The 16,514-nt window shown below is 55.9% G+C and overlaps 1 protein-coding gene across 3 annotated transcripts in view; it reads right to left on the bottom strand.

The window, feature by feature from the left end:
* Positions 1–592: 592 nt before the first annotated feature.
* Positions 593–16,514, bottom strand: part of PTPN5 (protein tyrosine phosphatase non-receptor type 5) — a 54,511-nt gene continuing 38,589 nt past the window's right edge. For all 3 annotated transcript variants that reach the window (XM_045066139.1, XM_004752110.3, XM_045066140.1), the window contains 12 exons: positions 14,713–14,906; positions 14,050–14,157; positions 13,733–13,810; positions 13,024–13,265; positions 11,662–11,851; positions 9,284–9,368; positions 5,608–5,687; positions 5,276–5,413; positions 4,660–4,770; positions 2,384–2,544; positions 2,181–2,294; positions 593–1,759 (listed from right to left, as the gene is read on the bottom strand). In XM_045066139.1, coding sequence (XP_044922074.1) covers positions 1,666–1,759; positions 2,181–2,294; positions 2,384–2,544; positions 4,660–4,770; positions 5,276–5,413; positions 5,608–5,687; positions 9,284–9,368; positions 11,662–11,851; positions 13,024–13,265; positions 13,733–13,810; positions 14,050–14,157; positions 14,713–14,906 — 1,595 coding nt within the window. In that variant the 3' untranslated portion in view covers positions 593–1,665. The remainder of the gene's footprint in view (positions 1,760–2,180; positions 2,295–2,383; positions 2,545–4,659; positions 4,771–5,275; positions 5,414–5,607; positions 5,688–9,283; positions 9,369–11,661; positions 11,852–13,023; positions 13,266–13,732; positions 13,811–14,049; positions 14,158–14,712; positions 14,907–16,514) is intronic.

Below are 16,514 nucleotides of genomic sequence, written 5' to 3'. Positions count from 1 at the left end.
GGACCCTCCTGTGCCCTGGAGTGACACCCCCCCCCCCCAAAGCAACCCCATCAGAGCTACTTTTGCTGCCTCCCTGAGGGCAGGGTTAAGAATAGAGCAGGAGTGTCTGGTATGGCTCAGGACCCGGGCCTAGGGGCAGAGTGTCTGGGCCCCTCGGGAGAGGATACTCTCAGCCCCGGCCTTACAAGGGAAATTTCCAGGATGCAGCTGCTGTTGGGACAAGTCAGGCTCACGGGATAAGTGGGTGGGCCAAAAGGGAGGGGCCTGGCTGTGACCTGAAAGTCTCCGCTCTAGCAGAAGTCTCTGCCAAACACTCTGCCTTCTCTGGAAGCCTCTCATCCCTGTCCTTGAGGCTCCCCATGGTCCAGGGCTCCCGGATGGGTTGCTGGGGGGGCAGGGGGAAGGTATAGGAGAATCCTGCCAAAATCAAATGGATTTGGTCTATACTTCCAGTCTTCACCGGGGGCACCAGGGAGCTTGAGAGAGAGAGAGAGAGAGAGTGTGTGTGTGTGCGCGTGTGTGTAGAGGGTGCACAAAGACCAGATTTTGGGGAGGCAGGGAGGGGAGAGGCAATCACACAGACCCAGGGGTCTAGTTTTGCTCAAAATGCTCCGTTTATTGCTCTATTCAATGACCACGAGCAAATTATAAAAAGACACCAAATGTCTCTGTCTGCCGTGGAATAAATATTTAAAGTCAGCAATAAAAACACGTGGCTCCAAGATAACACATGTTGCCAAGAGTCATGCACGCCCTGCTGCCGGGCTCTCAACACACGCATGGACACGGGAACACACGCAGAGCGACACGCAGCGGGACTGCTGGGAAGGCTTTCCCACAGGGACACAGAGAAATGTTTCACACAGATCTGGGGCCCAAACCCCACCCCGCCCTCAGAGCTCCCCATTCTTCCACACCCACTGGGGCCCAGGTCCTCTGGGTTCACAGCCAACCCCCTCATTCTTCCTCCCATGCCTCACAGGCTGGTCACTGCCTCCTGAAGGCATCTGACACCAGGAGGTCACCCTTGCTGTGACATTCCTCCCTCCCCACTCCAACCCAGAGACCTTCCCCCAGCTGAGATCTCTCAGTCAACTCCTCATCCGGTCGGTCGCCGTAACTGGGGCAAAATGCAATCTGCTGCATGGGAAGCGGGGGTGGGGGCCCGAGGCAGGTGCCTTGGCCTGGGCTGCTTTGGGGCTGGAGCTCACGACCCCTTTCCCGGGCTGAAGACACAGTGGCCGGTATAGACAGCAGAGACGGGTGGACAGAAAGACACACTGCAGCAAGACACTTGGGAGTGCGGCACAGAAACGTTTTGGATCAAGTAGCAATGGAACCATAGTTAAAAACTGAGGCCCCAGGTCTGCATGGCGCGGGTCAGGCCCCAGGGCCCCAGGCCTGGCCTGGCACATCCCTCCCCCTCTCCGCCCCCATCCCCAGTATGTACAGTAGGAAGAGCTATATTGGGGGGGGGCCTGGGGCCAGGCCAAGGCTGATGGAGGAGGAGGAGGAGGAAGGAAGGGAGCAGACTGAAGAGAAGGAAGCAGGAGGGGCAGGGATGGGGGGGCAGGCCAGGCCCAAGGCAGGGCTCTGCACGCGGCCAGGGTGGGGGCCCAGACTCAGGTTGGGTGGTGCTCAGAGGACCTCAGGGCAGGAGTGCCATCACTCTGGGGCCTGGCGGGACAGCTGCTTCTCGTAGAGGCTCATGACATGGTGCACGAACTGGTATTGCTCACATGTCTGGATCATGCCGCCCCTGGGGGCAGAGACACATGGGGGCATGGGGTTGTGGACGGATGGGCTGTGGGAGGGCGCCCCCAAACCCGTGACTACCAATCATTCGCAAGGGGTCTTGTCTTTGTGTAGAGTGGAAAGTCTGATCCCTGCCAGCCACTCCCTCTGTTCCTTCCTGCCCCTCCCCCCACACACAGATAGCGGGACAGGGATGGCATGCCCCTCTACCTCTCCCCCCTGCCCTTCTGCTCACCAGTGGTGTTCCTGTTCCTGTTCCCTCCCCATCCAGCCTCCAGCTGTCTGGATCCAGCTGTCCTCTCCGCTCCCTACCTACCAGGAGTCCATTTGCCGTGTGTCCTCTGGCCCCTGACCTCATGCGTGCATCAGTTTCCCCCGACTGCCCTTGGTTCCCTGTGGGCCCCCACCCCTGCACCTGGGCTGACCTGTCCTGGCGGAGCTGGCACGTGGTCTTAAGGATGTCCACCACTCCCTCATGCCTCAGCTGCTGGCAGCAGATGCTGGTGGCAATGAAGCAACCCGTCCTGCCGATCCCCGCGCTGAGAGCGGAAGGATGCCGGGTAAGGGACAGAGCATCTTCAGTAGTAGGGAGGCCACCCTGCCCAGGGGGCCAGCCGCGGAGACCCACCTGCAGTGGACGATGATGGGGGCACAGCGGGGCCCCTCCTGCTGGGCTGCCTCCTCCACCTCCCGCACCAGGTGTAGGAGTGGGGGCGCCCGGTCTGGGGTTTTCTGGTCGGGCCAGGACGTGAACCAGTAATGTTTCAGGCCTCGCTCTTCAGTCCCACTCTGTCCAGGAGACAGAGACCCACCCCAGATACACGTGAACTCTTAGACCCCACAAACCAGCCCACAGAGGGGATGGGAGGAGCAGCAAGAACACAGCGAGGAGGACTCAGGGAGTGGGACTGATGGCCTCTGCCGTCTACACCGTGTACGGCTCAGTGGCATCAGAGACCTAGAGCCAGCTTGGTAGTGAAAGCTCATCAGTGATGCTGGCACTGGTCTTCACTGGCCAGTTCTGCCCCAGCAACTCAGGATCATCCAAGAGAGGTGGAGTCCCTCTCCAATCCACTCCTGTCCTCTGGCTCTTTATCTTGACAAACCGCCTGGTCACCCATTAGTCCCTCAACTCGGAGTGCCGGGACTCTCCCTCTCCCATCACCGCTCTGCTCCGCCTGTTCTCCCCTGGCAAGTCTTGTCAGTTTTCTCTCCTCTGCGCCAGCACAACTTCTGCTTTGGCCTTTATCATCTCTGCCATCTCTCACTCTTCCCTGACTACTCCATCTCCAACATGGCCAGACGTGGTCTGTGTGCAGCACCAATCTGGACAGGCCGCTATTCCGCTCAGAACCCTCCCAGGGCTCCCGCTGGTCTCCGAATAAACCCATTCTTCTCAGTCTTCAGTCTGGCAAACAGGATCCATGGTCCAGGGTCTAGACCTCCAGGCCCTTCTCCCACCCCTATATACTAGTACTCAATGCTCCTGCATTCCAGTGGTCTGTAGATAAAACCGTGCCCTCCCCCTCCCCCCACACTCTCAAGGCTAGTCTATCTTCCATGCCATTCTTTTTTACTTTTTTCTCTGCCTGGGACATTCTTCCCCCTTGTTTGCCCCATAGTCAATCCTTATTCATCCTGCAAAAGCCCAGTCAGCACCATCACTTTCAGGAAGCCCTCTCTGAGCACCCTGGCTAACAGAGAGGGTCGATCTTGTTTTCTCGTCCATCACTAGCTTGGTACTTACCATCTGTGGGTGCTCCTCTAGGAAAGAGTACAGGCTTTGGACAGCTCTATGTTACTGGGACACAACCCAGAATGAGGCTTAGGGTGGGCGCTTGTAAAGACTCATGGACAAAAGTAAATGTCCCCAAGCTGTCTGGTGTCACTGACACAATGAGGCAGCCCTCACCTCACTTCCGCCTCTTTCCAGGAAAGCAGAAAGCTGGTTCCTTGGGCCTCTAGATTATCTGGCTATGGTGGCTACCTGAGCCTCAACCCCCACCTCCTGGTTCTCTCATGTCCTCTGGCAAGGACTAGATCTCAGAGTGTCTCAGGTGGTCACTGCCCTTCTGGGGCTGAGCGCCTTGACACCTCACCTTCTACCTTCTCCGGTGGGAGAGGGCCGATCAGAGGGACAAGTCTCAGGCCTTGAGTTTGACCCTGTGGCTGCCAGTGTCAGTAGACTTCAGACTGTTTCTGGATAGAGCACCAGCTTCCTGGTGCCTGGCTCACCTCTTCCAACCCGTGGGGTTATGCCATTGGGCTCTACTTTCCCCAAACATGGGTCTTATTTCTCAAAAACAGAACCCATTAATCCTCCTGATTCCAAAGGAACAGTCTCCTCTGTTATGCCTTGCATGGAAGAAGCACAACTTCAGGGTTGGAGGGTACCCCCACCACACACATACTCTTCTGGGCTGTTCTGTATTGTTCATATAGTATATGCCTTTTTTTTAAATCTTTTTTGTGTAACCCTCACGTCCCTGTGAAACCCAAACGTAGCAAGAAGCGCCTGCCCTCTGGTGTCCAGGTTGCGTACTACAGGAGCTCAATGTGACAATGGACCTTCTGTTTTAAGTAAGGACAGTGCTGGAGGCTTATGGAGATCCCTCATCCAGGCAGTCCTGGACTTGAGCGTGTCTGAAGCAGAGCTGGAAAGCATTCAGAATGACAGTGTAGATACAGAGAATCCAAAAGCTTTAAATGCAACTAAGGTTTCGTCATGCCTCCGGTCATCCACCCCTCCCCCATCCCTGCTTATGGATATACCCTGAGAATGCACAGGCCTGGATCTCAGCTACAGCAGAGTCTTGGACCCCATTATCTGTGGTGCCCCCCGACCCCTGTCATGGCCCTGCCCCCCATCCTCCCCACCCGGCCCAGCCCAGCCCCTGGCCTCACCCTGAGGGAGATGAGTCGCAGCCGGTAATCCTCAGTGTGAATGACTTTCTGCACGATGATCTCCACACCGTCGTACACCACCTGCTCCTCTGGCCAATACTCAGTGCACTTCTGCAGGGGCCCAGACCAGCTGCTACACTCACAGTGCCTGCATCCTCCAGTCTCCCCAGTGCCCCACCAGGGCCAGCAGGGCAAGATATGAAAGGGCAATGGGTTCGCAATTCGAGAGTGCAGAGTTCAAATCTCAGCTTCCTTACTTCCCCCTTCTGAGCCTCAGGTCCCTCTGGCAAATGGGAGTAATACCTACTTCAAAGGACTCCTCTGGGGATTCGAGTAAATGGGCTGGCACTGGTACAGGAGTTGCCAGAGTGAGCCCTGGCTGGTGGGGAAGCAGCCAGGCAGCCTGTTTCCCATCACAGGCTGGCCCATCTACGTGGCCCTGAGCAAATGACCTCACCCTGCTCGGCTTCCCATGTCCCCACTTTGGCGGCAGGCTACCAACCTCCCAAGACTGTCCTCAGGAGGAATATGGAAACGAGACGCTCTGCGAAGGGCACAAAGTGGCAGACCCCTGGGAACAGCACAGGGGAGCGGGGTCAGGGTGGGGGAGGCCTACCTCGTTCATCTCCTCGATGTTGGTGATCATGACGATGATGGGCGTGTGCTCCTGCCACACCATGCGCCAGAAGTCCCCAACCGTGCTGACGATGGGTCCCTGAGTGGCGATGTACACCTTCTCCTCCCCACCATAGCCCTGTGGCCAGCCAAGTCCAGGCTGTCAGGGCCGGATGCAGTGCTCCCTGGGCCTAGTCCCCACACTCAGGCCTTTCCCTGGGAGGTAGGGGTTGCTGGTGGGAGCCACGCTGGCTTAGGGCCAAGCCTGGAAGATAGATCTTGTGGGCTCGGGCCTCCCTTTCAGGGAGAGGTCACAGGGATGGGGCTACATACCCGGATGTAGTTGGCATTGATGTAAGAACTCAGAGGGTCCTCAGGGTCTGGTGAGGTCAGACACACTCTGCTGTGGGGGTCTGGGGCGGGGGGGAGACAGGTGAGGCTGGTATTTGACAGGTGCAACAACCCCTTTAGTGCAGGGCCCCATCTTATTGGGCCCACTACAGGGCACCTGCATTTCTTTTGAGACTCTTGAAGTTTCTCCTTCCCCTGCCCACTAGCCAAACACTGGCCCATCTCTGTGGCCCTGGCTCTCTACCTCTGTGGCATCAGTGCCTGCCCCTTGTCTGTGTCCCTTAAGCTGCCCTGGTCTCCCCGTGCCTCATGTTCTGGAGAGGACAGAGTTAAGTCAAGTAAAGAACGACCTAGGAGACACATCCCTATTAGCAGCGACAAGCGTTTGGCACACACGGTCACTAATGCGCTGGGTCTACTTGAAAAGCACACGGTCTTCCTAAGCCTCAATTTTCCTATCTGTAATAAGGGGGTAAAGCAGTTGTTAGAAAGATAAATAAGAAAACAGCTGGGAAGGTGTGATGTAAACCGTAAAGTACTTTGTAAATATAAAGGACTGTTGAGGTTTGGGGGTAGAAAGCCAAGGGAGAGCCCAGGGATGGAAGGTGTGGAGCCTTCCAAGCCTGCCATCCAACCGCGGGATCTCAGCAGCCGACGCACGTGTGCACAAACAGCTTTTTTCTTTTTCTTTTTTCCAACCCATTCGCACATCCAATCCCGCAGTTACAGAGTCTTACACCCTCCTGCCCCTCTCCCTGGAGTAGAATCTGTTCTGTTCCAGCTAGAGCCTCCCTGGATGGAGTCTTCTTTTGCAGTGAGGAGATGGGACAGACAGAGGGAGGCTGTGCGGGGTGTTTGGGGAGGTGTTGGGGGGGCCCAGGGCCTGGTTTCTGCTCTGGCTCTGTCACCAGCTGCCTGTCTTGTCCCTTCTCTGGGCTTCCCTTTCTCTCCTGAATAGGGAGGGCTGAACTAAAGATGTTGCCAGCACCCATTTCTGGGGCTCTCCAAGGCAGGACAGGGGAGCTGGAGAGCTGGGTTCGAGTCCTGATGCTATGACTTGCTGGTAGTGTGAACGTGAACCACTAACTTAGCTTCCCCTGCTCTGTCTGCAGACTGGAGACATCCCTTCCAACCTAGCCCTACTGGTCTTGTAAAGGTGAAAGGAGTGAAGGGTAACTTGTCCCCAGGCCAGTAACTTAGCCCGACACGCATTATGTAGCCCAGAGCTGTTACGACTGCACTTATTACCAGCCTCCCTAGAAGTTAGCAGGTAGAGAGAATCCAAAACCAGGGAGGGGAAACAGGAGACACTTATAAGCCTCTGCTCTCCAGCCCTTTTATGCCCAGCCCCAAGGCCTGAGGTCCTGGCAGCTGATCTGGGGACGGGGCAGCAGAGGAGGAAGGGGAAGGGAAGGCAACGCTGGGTGGTCCAGGCAGAAGAAAGGAACAGGGAGGGAGTGCTGAGGGACGGGGTGGGGGTCCCTTTTTGTGGATACCTGCCCAGATTAGGGGCCAGAAGTGGGCACAGCACCCTCGGGCCAGACACCAGGGCCTTTGGCATGCACTGGGGACACGATGAGCCCACTGCCTTTGTGCCTGGCACTGTGCTTGAGGGCAAGGGACTCCTCCTGCCTGCCCCCAAGTACTAGGCAGGCAGGCAAGCAGTGGGTGGTCTGACAGCTCCAGGCTGGGTGCGACGGCCCAGTAGGGGCACCGTAGGGGACACCATTCTGACCGATTCCAGGGCACAGGCCAGGATGGGGCATGGAGACATGAGGTGGAGAGGAACCAGCTGATCGAGGGTCTTATAAACCACGCTTCTAAGGCTAGACTGGAACACAAGGAATACAAGGGTGACCATGACAGTGTCTAAGGAGGAGAAGGACACGACTGGATTTCTGTTTTGCACCATTTCTGTGATAATGGTAGATGACGGGCAGGAGGGGAGAGTGCAGGACTCAGGAGACCCGTCAGGAGATTACTGCCTGGCCCAAGGCCAGGGGCATTACGTCAATGCAGTCTTTGCAAATGGTGTCCCTGGAACTGGGCAAGAGAGACGCCCTAACCCACAAAAGTCACATGGCAGTGAGGATGGAGAGGGAGAGCTGATCCGAGAGACGTCCATTTGTTCGTTCGTTCATTCATTCATTCATTCCCTCCCTCCTTCACCCAGATAGGAGCAGAAGGTCTACTATGAGCCAGGCACCCTTTTGGTATTTGGGAAACACAGTGGCAAATGCACAGAAATCGCTCCCTTATATCTCGTCTTCTGTGCTGCCAGCTGGGGTTACCGGTCAGTCTGTCCTATGAACTGCCCTTGGATCTGTTCCTCCCATTAGACTGGGAATTCCCTGTGTCTCATTCATGCCTCAGTTCCCAGCCCCTGGGGCGGGGGTTCAGCCAATGTGTGCCAAATGAATGAGAAAACGAGCCTCACAGCACCCCCGCACTGGCCCAGTGTCTGAGGCCCACGGTCAATTCTTGCTGGCTGTGGAGGATGCTCTGTGGAGGCTCCAAGGCCTGGAGGCTCAGAGCTGAAGTGGCTCAAGAGCTTTCAGGGATCCAGTGGGGACCAGGAGGAGAGATGGCTGGATCCCGCCCACTGCTACGGGCCATTCTGAGTGAGCAGCAAGGCCCTGGGTTCTGGGGGACCTGAGCCCCTCCCTCCACAGGGGGTTGGTTGGTTGGAAGGTGATAAGATGAGGAAAGAGGTGAGCAGCCCTGAATAATGCATCCTGGCCTTAAATGGTGCTTTGTTTAACCGGAACTACCTAGAGACTGTGTAACCATAGCAACCACAAGTCGATATTTTAAAAGTTAAAAATAAGTCATGACATCTTACATGTTGTTGGAGATGCTGATGGCAAAACTGCTTTTTTAAAGCCTCGTTACTCCACAAACTGAGTGGAGTAGGTTGGTGGGGATTCACTTTCAACAAGTCACCCCCTAAGCTAGCCCTGGGGCCTGGGGCCAGAACTTGGCAAGGGTGACAGGCAGATAGGGGCTTGATGAAAGTTATCTGAAAAATGACACCCCAGGGCTGAAAGAGGAGTTTTAGGTCACCTGGTCTAACTGCCCTCAAAAGGGGAAAATCCTTCTCAGATCTGCCAGGGGATGGATCATGCAACACCACTTGAATACCTTGAGTGGCAGGGAGCTCACACTCTGGCAGACAGCTCATTCCCTTGTGGGGTGGCTCTTGCTGTTAAGAGGACTCACAGTCAGACCCAACTCGACTCAAGGTAGACAAAAGAGCTTGCTTGATTCCAGGGTCAAGGAGGTTCAGGCTGAAACTCAGTTCTGCACTTCCTAGCTATGTGACTGTGGGTGAGTCACTTAACATCTCTGAGCCTTATCTTCCCCTCTTTAAAATCTGCCCATTCTGAAGAGATAAAGAGGCCTTTAAATTCCTGTCTGGGAGCTGCTATTATCCTCATTCTTTCTCTCCGGGTTTCCACAGCCAGGGCAAGGGTGAAGGAATGAACTCACCTCTGCCCTCACAAGGGGGGGCCTTTCTCTTCATTGGGTACCCCCAACCCTCCTCCTCTTCTCCTGGTGACTCTGGACACCTAGCTCTAGGGTTGAGGTCTTCCTCAGGGCGAGGGGCATGAGGTGAAGGTGAGCCCATCCCTACCCCCTGGGGCGCAGAGTTACTCACTGGGAAGGATGGTTTTATACCGGTTCTTCCGCACCAGCCCAGGGATGTCATACTCCTTTGGATCCACAAAGTTCATGGGGATTTCCTATGAGAGCAGGACACGGGGGTATTACCAGCTGTGGGCTCTCACAGACGTTTGAATCCAGCACTGGCCGGCCCTTAACTTCTAGCCCAGACACTTGCTTGAATGCATACATTCATTCAGTGAACATTTACTAGTAAACGAGTCTGCACGTAAAAAGCACTGTAAATCGTGCCTGGCACATAGGGAGTGTATAATAACAGTTATTATTACAACTGTTGATCCAGAGCCAGCCTGGCATGTAGTAGATGCTCAGTAAATGGCTGATGAACAAGAACAAGAAAACAATGTGACCCAGCCAATCCCCGCCTCCTACCACACGCCCAGAGCTGCAGTCCACCTGCATGGCTTTGCAGATCTGAGGGCCCACCCTGGACATCCCCACCTCAGGAGCTCAGCTTTGGCAGCTTGCCTTGTGGGAACATCCACCCTGTCTTCCTCTTCCTCTGTCCTGTCCACCTTAAACGACACCTCCTCCAAGAAGCCTTCCCCAATTCTCTGGCAGGAAAGAAGCCTCCTTCTTTGATGTGTTTGAGCTTCTCAATCTTGTTTTGTGTCAAAAGCCCCAAGTCCAAAGTTCTCTGCTTGGCATGTGAGATGGCCTGGAATCTGGTCTTTGTTTCTGCCGCTCCCCCAATCTCCCCCCCCCCGCCCCCACAGGTGACCTGCTCTCCAATTACATGTCTGTCTCTCTTCCCTGCTGTGAATACGCCCCTTGCCCTCCTGTCTCCAGGTCTGAGCTCACAGCATTCCTTCTGACCTCCCTCAGGTTTGGGAGCACTGTTTTCACCTTTCTCCATCTGTCCAAACAGTTCCCAGCCTTTAAATTCCCGTCTTGCGCCCTCCCCACTATTCCTGGGGTGACTCCCCAGTGCCTCTGGCTTCTTTGCTCCTCCTTCCACCTGTCCACATGGCTCAGTGTCTGACCCCAGATAGGTTCACAGTGTCCACAGTTTGAGGACATAGTAAGTATGGGCTTCAAGGATCACTACACTCAATTTCTAGGGTTACTATGAGAATCCACCCCCCCCCCCAACCAACATGTACAAAAATGCCCATGAAGCGAGGGTAGAGGCTGTGTTCCCCTGTCTCTGGGCCAGAGTGACAATGATCTACTGAACAGGAAACACCAGAGAGGATGCAAGCCCCTTCTTCAAGGGGAGGTGAGGGTGGTGGGAACTTACAGCAAAGCTGAGGGTGGGGTAGTTGGGGAAGACTTTCTGGAAGCATCCAGTGAGGGGATGATGTGAGCAGATGCCTGAGAAGAGAAAGGCCTGGGAGTGGGGGGCGGTGGTGGTCCAGTTTGAAGTGGACAGTCCCCGTAGGCATGGGAGGCTGGCCCAACTCATCTAAGACAGGCCATGCCCAGCCCTGGAGAATGTGGAGCTGTGGGTCAGAGGGCGGCAGAGGCTTTCTCAGAAGAAATAGCCATCAGGCCCAGGTAGGAGACAAGGTGGCCTGCGCAAGGGAAACTGAGGGAGGCACATGACTGTCCCATCCCCCTGGCTTCTCCCAGGAGGGGCTCTCCCCAAATACTTAGGGCCCCTTGCCCTTTTCTGCCTACACTGGTAGGTGAGTTCCTGGATGGGTGAGTTCGAGTGAGGAATGCACTTTGGGGCCCAAGCCCCTTCCTTCCTCCTCCTTGGGGACCCTCGTGCAGAGAAGGAAATGTAGGGGTACGCCACCTGGGGTGGGTAGAAAACTTGTTAATTCCTAGGATTAGGAAGCTCGCTATTGCTCTGCACCTAAGCCTCATTCCAAGCTGAGTTTCATCAACAAAAGTGAAGGTGATATTGTCATCTCCCACATCTCAGCTAATGACTGAGTGCTCAGGCAGGCAAAGCAGAGATGTCATTTTCTGGGCCCCTCTAAGTCCATCAGGAGGCAACTGGAGGCCCTTGCAGGGGTCGCAGGGGCTGGAGGTGACCGGAGAGTTGTCAGAGGATGAACAGTGCTTGGAGATGTGGGGCAGCAGGAGGGAAAACAGCCGAGTCAGAAGGAAGGCTTTCTATCACTTTCAAAGCACAGTGCTGGGCAGTTAGGACTTGGGGATGCCACTGGACATGAGTCACTGGGCTGAGGGCTCTGCACACGTTAGCCATCTCTTTAACCCTTGCAACATTCAGTGATTTTTATCCCCATTTTCCAGACAAGAAAACTGAGGCTCAGCGGGAAGCAGCTTGCCCAAGATGGCAGGAGAGCTGATGGACACCCCGCTCCACTGCCTGGCTGGATGTGTCACTGATGTAAGAGGCAAGGTCTGCCTGCTGTGGGTGGCTGGCCTGGGGGTACTCACAAAGAACTCTGCCTGCAGCAGGAAGGGGTCCAGGGCCTTCTCGTGAAGCTCCTCGGCCTGCAGGACCCGGGAGGCGCTGAGCAGGTACTCCCGGGCTGACTCCTCTCGTGGGGACATGAGGTAGCCAAAGCCCTCCTCATTGCAGCCCGGTGTGCACATGTCCAGGGTCAGGGAGACGTTGGAGCCCCTCCTGGAAGGACCGGGAAAGGGGGAGCGCGTCTCAGAGGTGGGGAGGTGGGACAGATCCAGAGGGGGAGCAGGGGGCCACCCAGGAGAGGAGTGGGAGGGGCTCCGCACTCCTATGCAAGGAGTACGAGTCTCAGCCCTGAGGCTGAGGCCTGACTTCCCATCTCCTGCCTCCTGCAGCGGAGCCGCTAACCAAGGGAGGCTGGGGGCCCCAGTTCCAGAGGTTCCATCCAAGGCTACCTCAGCAAAGCCCTCCCTGGGCTCTCTTCTGTCACTGCTGTCCCAGCCCTATGGCCCCAGGCGGTCATGAGAGTGGGCACCTGCCTAGATCAGAGAAGCTGGGCTCTACTCTCTGTGTCGTGGCCTTAGGCCCACCAGTCCTGGGTAAGGTTGCCAAGGAGTCATGGACATCTCCTCCAGGAGAGGTCAGGCCCCTTGGCTGTCAGGGGAGGAGGGAGTCCCGGCGCGGAACATGGCAACACAGATGTCTGCACTAGACCAGCTCTACTATCATGTTCAGGGTCTACGGCCCAGGGCAGCTGAAAAGCCCTCTATAGGAAGGGAAACTGAGTCCCAGAGAGAGGACAAGAATTGCCCAAGCTCACACAGTAAGGAGATGGAAGAGCTGAAACCAAGAGAGAGGTTTTCTGACTCCTCATCCAGGGCTTCTTCCATGATGTCGTATGGGTTACGCAAACCTGGTGTGATCTGGCTTACCCAGCAGGGTTCTGAAGAGAAAGTGGTGACACCTCCCAAATTATGCTCTGGGAACACTATGGGACACTCTATAGAAGTATAGATGTAGGGTTCACTCTATGGAAGTTGAGGAATGCCACATGCTACCCCCTTGACGATTTACAATGAACACAAGTGTTAAAGGTCCTGACAAGTCCTGTAATAAACGAACCTACCCAAACCTGCTTGAGTATGGGAGTTTACGTGTGACTGTACACATGTGTACCTGTGTATGCCTGTGTGCTCATGTGCAGTAACAGCATTTACCTTGGGTCATTCTGATCTACGTAATCAGACCTGAGGAGCATGTGTCTACACTGGTTAAACCATGAGACTGGCTCTGACCTGGCCACTGGGAGTCAGAGTCAGGCACCTGCCCTTCTGATGCACTGCTGAGACCTCAAGAGCCCATAGAGCCCACCCCTCCTCTGCCCTTCCCACCTTTCCTGTAGACCCATGGACTTGACAGTCAGTGAGGCAGGGTCGGCCTCAGGCTTGATGTCCATCACACAGTCAAACACAGGAGTCTCAGGGACAGGGTCCAAGTCCAGGAAGTCATCCTCGGCCTTCTCTTCCATCCACTCTGAGTAAGTGAAGGAGGGCTGGCGGCTCACTGACTGGCGCCTGTCCTCAGGGGGCGGTGCGGTGGGTGGCTCTGGGGGGGCCCTCAGGAGGTGCCATGCCTAGTTGGGAAGATAAAGCATCATGGAACCGGGGCCCTGCTGGCTAGCCCTGGAGTGATGGGGTAGCCATGAGACTGAGCCCCCTGCCCTCAGTGAGTCTAGAACAGCCCTGCTTTCCTGGGAGCGGTGTGTATGGCACTGTCACCTAGATGGGAGCTTCTAGCCCCCACCATACCCCCTGCCCCCCTCCCTGCCTGCCTTCAGTTTCCTGGGGATTGAAATCTTCTTGGAGGGGTGTGGGGCTCCTACACTAGTCTTCTCTGGCCTTGGTCCTTCCCTCAGCCTAGAACACCGCAAACCCATTTTCAAGAAGAAGGTGCCTTTCATCCCAGGTTGGGCACACTGGTGGAAGGAGACAGATGCCCTGACCTAAAACATCTAGTTTGGAGATTAGATGGGAGCTGGTTGGGGCTGGGCCTCTGGGTCTGAGGAGGGGAGCACTGAGGTCAGGTTAGCAGGCACCTTACCAGGGTGGTAATGAGGATCACACACAGAGTCACCAGCAGCAGACTGGGGACTTCCCAGGTCCCAACACCCAGCCAGGCCTGGGGAATGCGAAACAAATAGGTCAGGGGGTGGTGGGGACGCAGTTCTCCTCCGTTCTGACAGTGACAAAACCGAGGCTCTGAAAGCTGCCGACCAGGGCTGGGTGGGGAGCAGGGAGAAGGGTTTTAGGGGGGTGTGGAAGTATCTCCTGAGCTCAAAGAAGCCCCATCCAGGGCTTGGTGACACTGGAGGTCCCCGGTCGCTCCCTCCTACCTGGGAGCTCCTGGAGCTTACTCACCATGGGTCCCAGCTGTTCCGGGAGTGTGAACAAGGAAGAGAGGAGGTCTGTGGCATTCTGTGACCAGATGGGGCCGTAGCCGCTGAGCCAGATCACCCCGCAGGCAAGCTGGGGGGATGAACTGAGTTTGGAGCCTGGGCTTCTCGCCCCCGTATTCCCCCTGCAGAGCTCGCCTGCAGCCTCACCTAGCCCCCCAAAGTCCAGACTACACGGCTGAGGGAAGAGGCCAGGGGCTTCGTGCATGGAGAAAGCCTCAGGACGCCCCCTGCAGAAAAGCTGACTGGAGGGAGCCAAGATAAAGCCCCTCCCAGAGGGGATCTCCCCTCCCCAACCAGGTACATACATAAAAGGAAAAGTTTCCAGAGCTATCTCCCTAGACAGGAAGTCCTCGGAGAGATCCCTGCAGGCCTGGCTGCTGGGGAGCCCTAAGTTCCTGCTTCTCGGCTTAGGGAAGGCAGACTGTGAGGGTCTTAGCTAGCGAGGCTGTAGCTGAGAACCCCAGCTTCCTCCACACACTGGCCAGAGAGCTTTGAGTCACCGAGGGGCACCAAGAAGGCCCCTCGTCCCCCACGAGCCCCAAGCAGCCATCTTGGCGAGGACGTGGTGGGCTGTCCCTCCACCTGCCCTCTCTCCAGACCCTCGTGAGGCCCGAGGTATCCTTACCAGGAACTGCGAGGCAGCCAACAGGCACAGGCTGCTTCTGACATGGAGGGAGTGGCTCCCGGTGCCTTGAGGTGGCGGCTTCTGAGCGGGCTCCGAGGGCAGTGAAGGCGGCAGGGGCGGAGGCATCTCTCTGGGCGAGTCCATGAGCCCTTCGGCCTGGTCCAGCGCCTCCATCACTACCGGCTGGGAGAGACCTGTGGAAGGTGGACAGGTGCCTGGTGACTCGGGCCCCGGCGACCCATGGCGGGCCGCTCCTTCTGGGGTGGCTGTGGCTTCCTCTCAATCTGGGATCAGTCAGCGTGGCTCCACTTCCAGCCGTCACCCTCGATTAGCAAAGCAATATTCACCTACCTTCGTCAGAAAGAGCTAAGTGTGGGTGGACAAATTATTTCTCTTTTATTTCTCCAGTAACAGAGTTAAAATGGCAGGAGGTTTTTCAGGGAGTTAACATCGCTGTGTTTACGCAGTTTCATTCTTTTCCATTTCTCAAGGAAACAAAAAACAACCACCTCAAATTCAATTAAAAGGGAGAGAGAGAGAGAGGAAAAAAAAAAGACACAGCATAACCAGGCCGTGACCCCGAACAGCCCTCCCACGCCTGCCTTCCAGATTTTTGTCTCTTGTGGTCTGTGGCCTGACTAGGGCTGGAGGCCGAACTCTGGACAAGATCCCGGCTATGCACCCCTTCCCACCTCAAGGCCCCACACTGTGGGGGCGGTGGGGGGTGTGTGGAGGAAAATCTTGGGGGTATAAAATCAATGTCTAATGTCTCGATCTAGTTCTGGGTCTGTCCCTAGTTGTGTGACCCTGGGAGAGTCATCCCTTCTCTGGGCTTCGGTTTCCATACTTGGGGGGAAACAGAGGTTCAGCTGGACCCTTGGGTTCTGTACTGCTTTATGGAGCCCTGGTGCTTTCTCAGAAGCAACGGGTATTATCAAGAGCTCTGAGTCCTTGGTATGGGAGCTCTGCTTGTCCCCATTCCATACCCTGGGTTCCTTCTCAGATTATTTCAACACAGGATTCCATGAGTAAAAACATGTGAACACCACTGGCTTAGATCTGAGGAACTGGCCGTAGAGAGTCTCTCGGCATCTACTCTGGTTGAGTCCCCGTTGTTGGATGTCTCCATTGGAAGACACAAGGTTTATCCTACTGCCGAGAAGAGAGGGACTAGCCAAATGGATGTTTAACAGCTTGACAGTGGGATGGGGCTGTCCACACAGCACCATGTAAATGGGACAATGGACTCCTTTCCCAGCTGGGTGACAACAGAACACCCCTACCCAACACCACGTGAGGCTAACAGTTTTTTGTCCACATGCTTGCTTGCCCACTGGACAAACATTTACTGAGCTTCTTCCATGGCCTGGATCACTGGTGTGGTGCAATGGGCCCAGGTCCTGGGGACAGCTCTATCTGGGTCCTCCCAGGTTCCTCCTTCTAGATGCTGACCTGGTGCAGCTTCCCACGTAATGCGATCTAGCCACACTCCTCGCAGTTCCTCAGGTGAGCTCACCTACTTGCTCTGCGCACCCCCGCCCCCCATGTTTTGTACCTACTAGTCCCTCTGTTCGGAACATCCCTCCAACCTCCTGCTCCCCTCCCCTGCCCCCCCCCACACTCTGCCAAGTTAACTCCTCTTCACCTTATAGAACTCACATCACATGTCACCCCTGAAGCTGGTCCTCCCCTGCCACATTTTTCCTAGCATGCCCTGCCTCTCACTACCACCAGCAGCAACAATACATCTGGAATGTGGGAGACTCTGCTCTGAGTGCTTTATGTATGTGTGACGGTCTTCC

Source organism: Mustela putorius, unplaced genomic scaffold (assembly GCF_011764305.1).
Source record: "Mustela putorius furo isolate JIRA1106 unplaced genomic scaffold, ASM1176430v1.1 tig00003859_pilon_pilon_pilon, whole genome shotgun sequence".
Classification (NCBI taxonomy): Eukaryota; Metazoa; Chordata; class Mammalia; order Carnivora; family Mustelidae; genus Mustela; species Mustela putorius.
The sequence above is the reverse complement of the archived record's forward strand: the minus strand, read 5'-3'. Positions and strand labels throughout refer to the sequence as shown.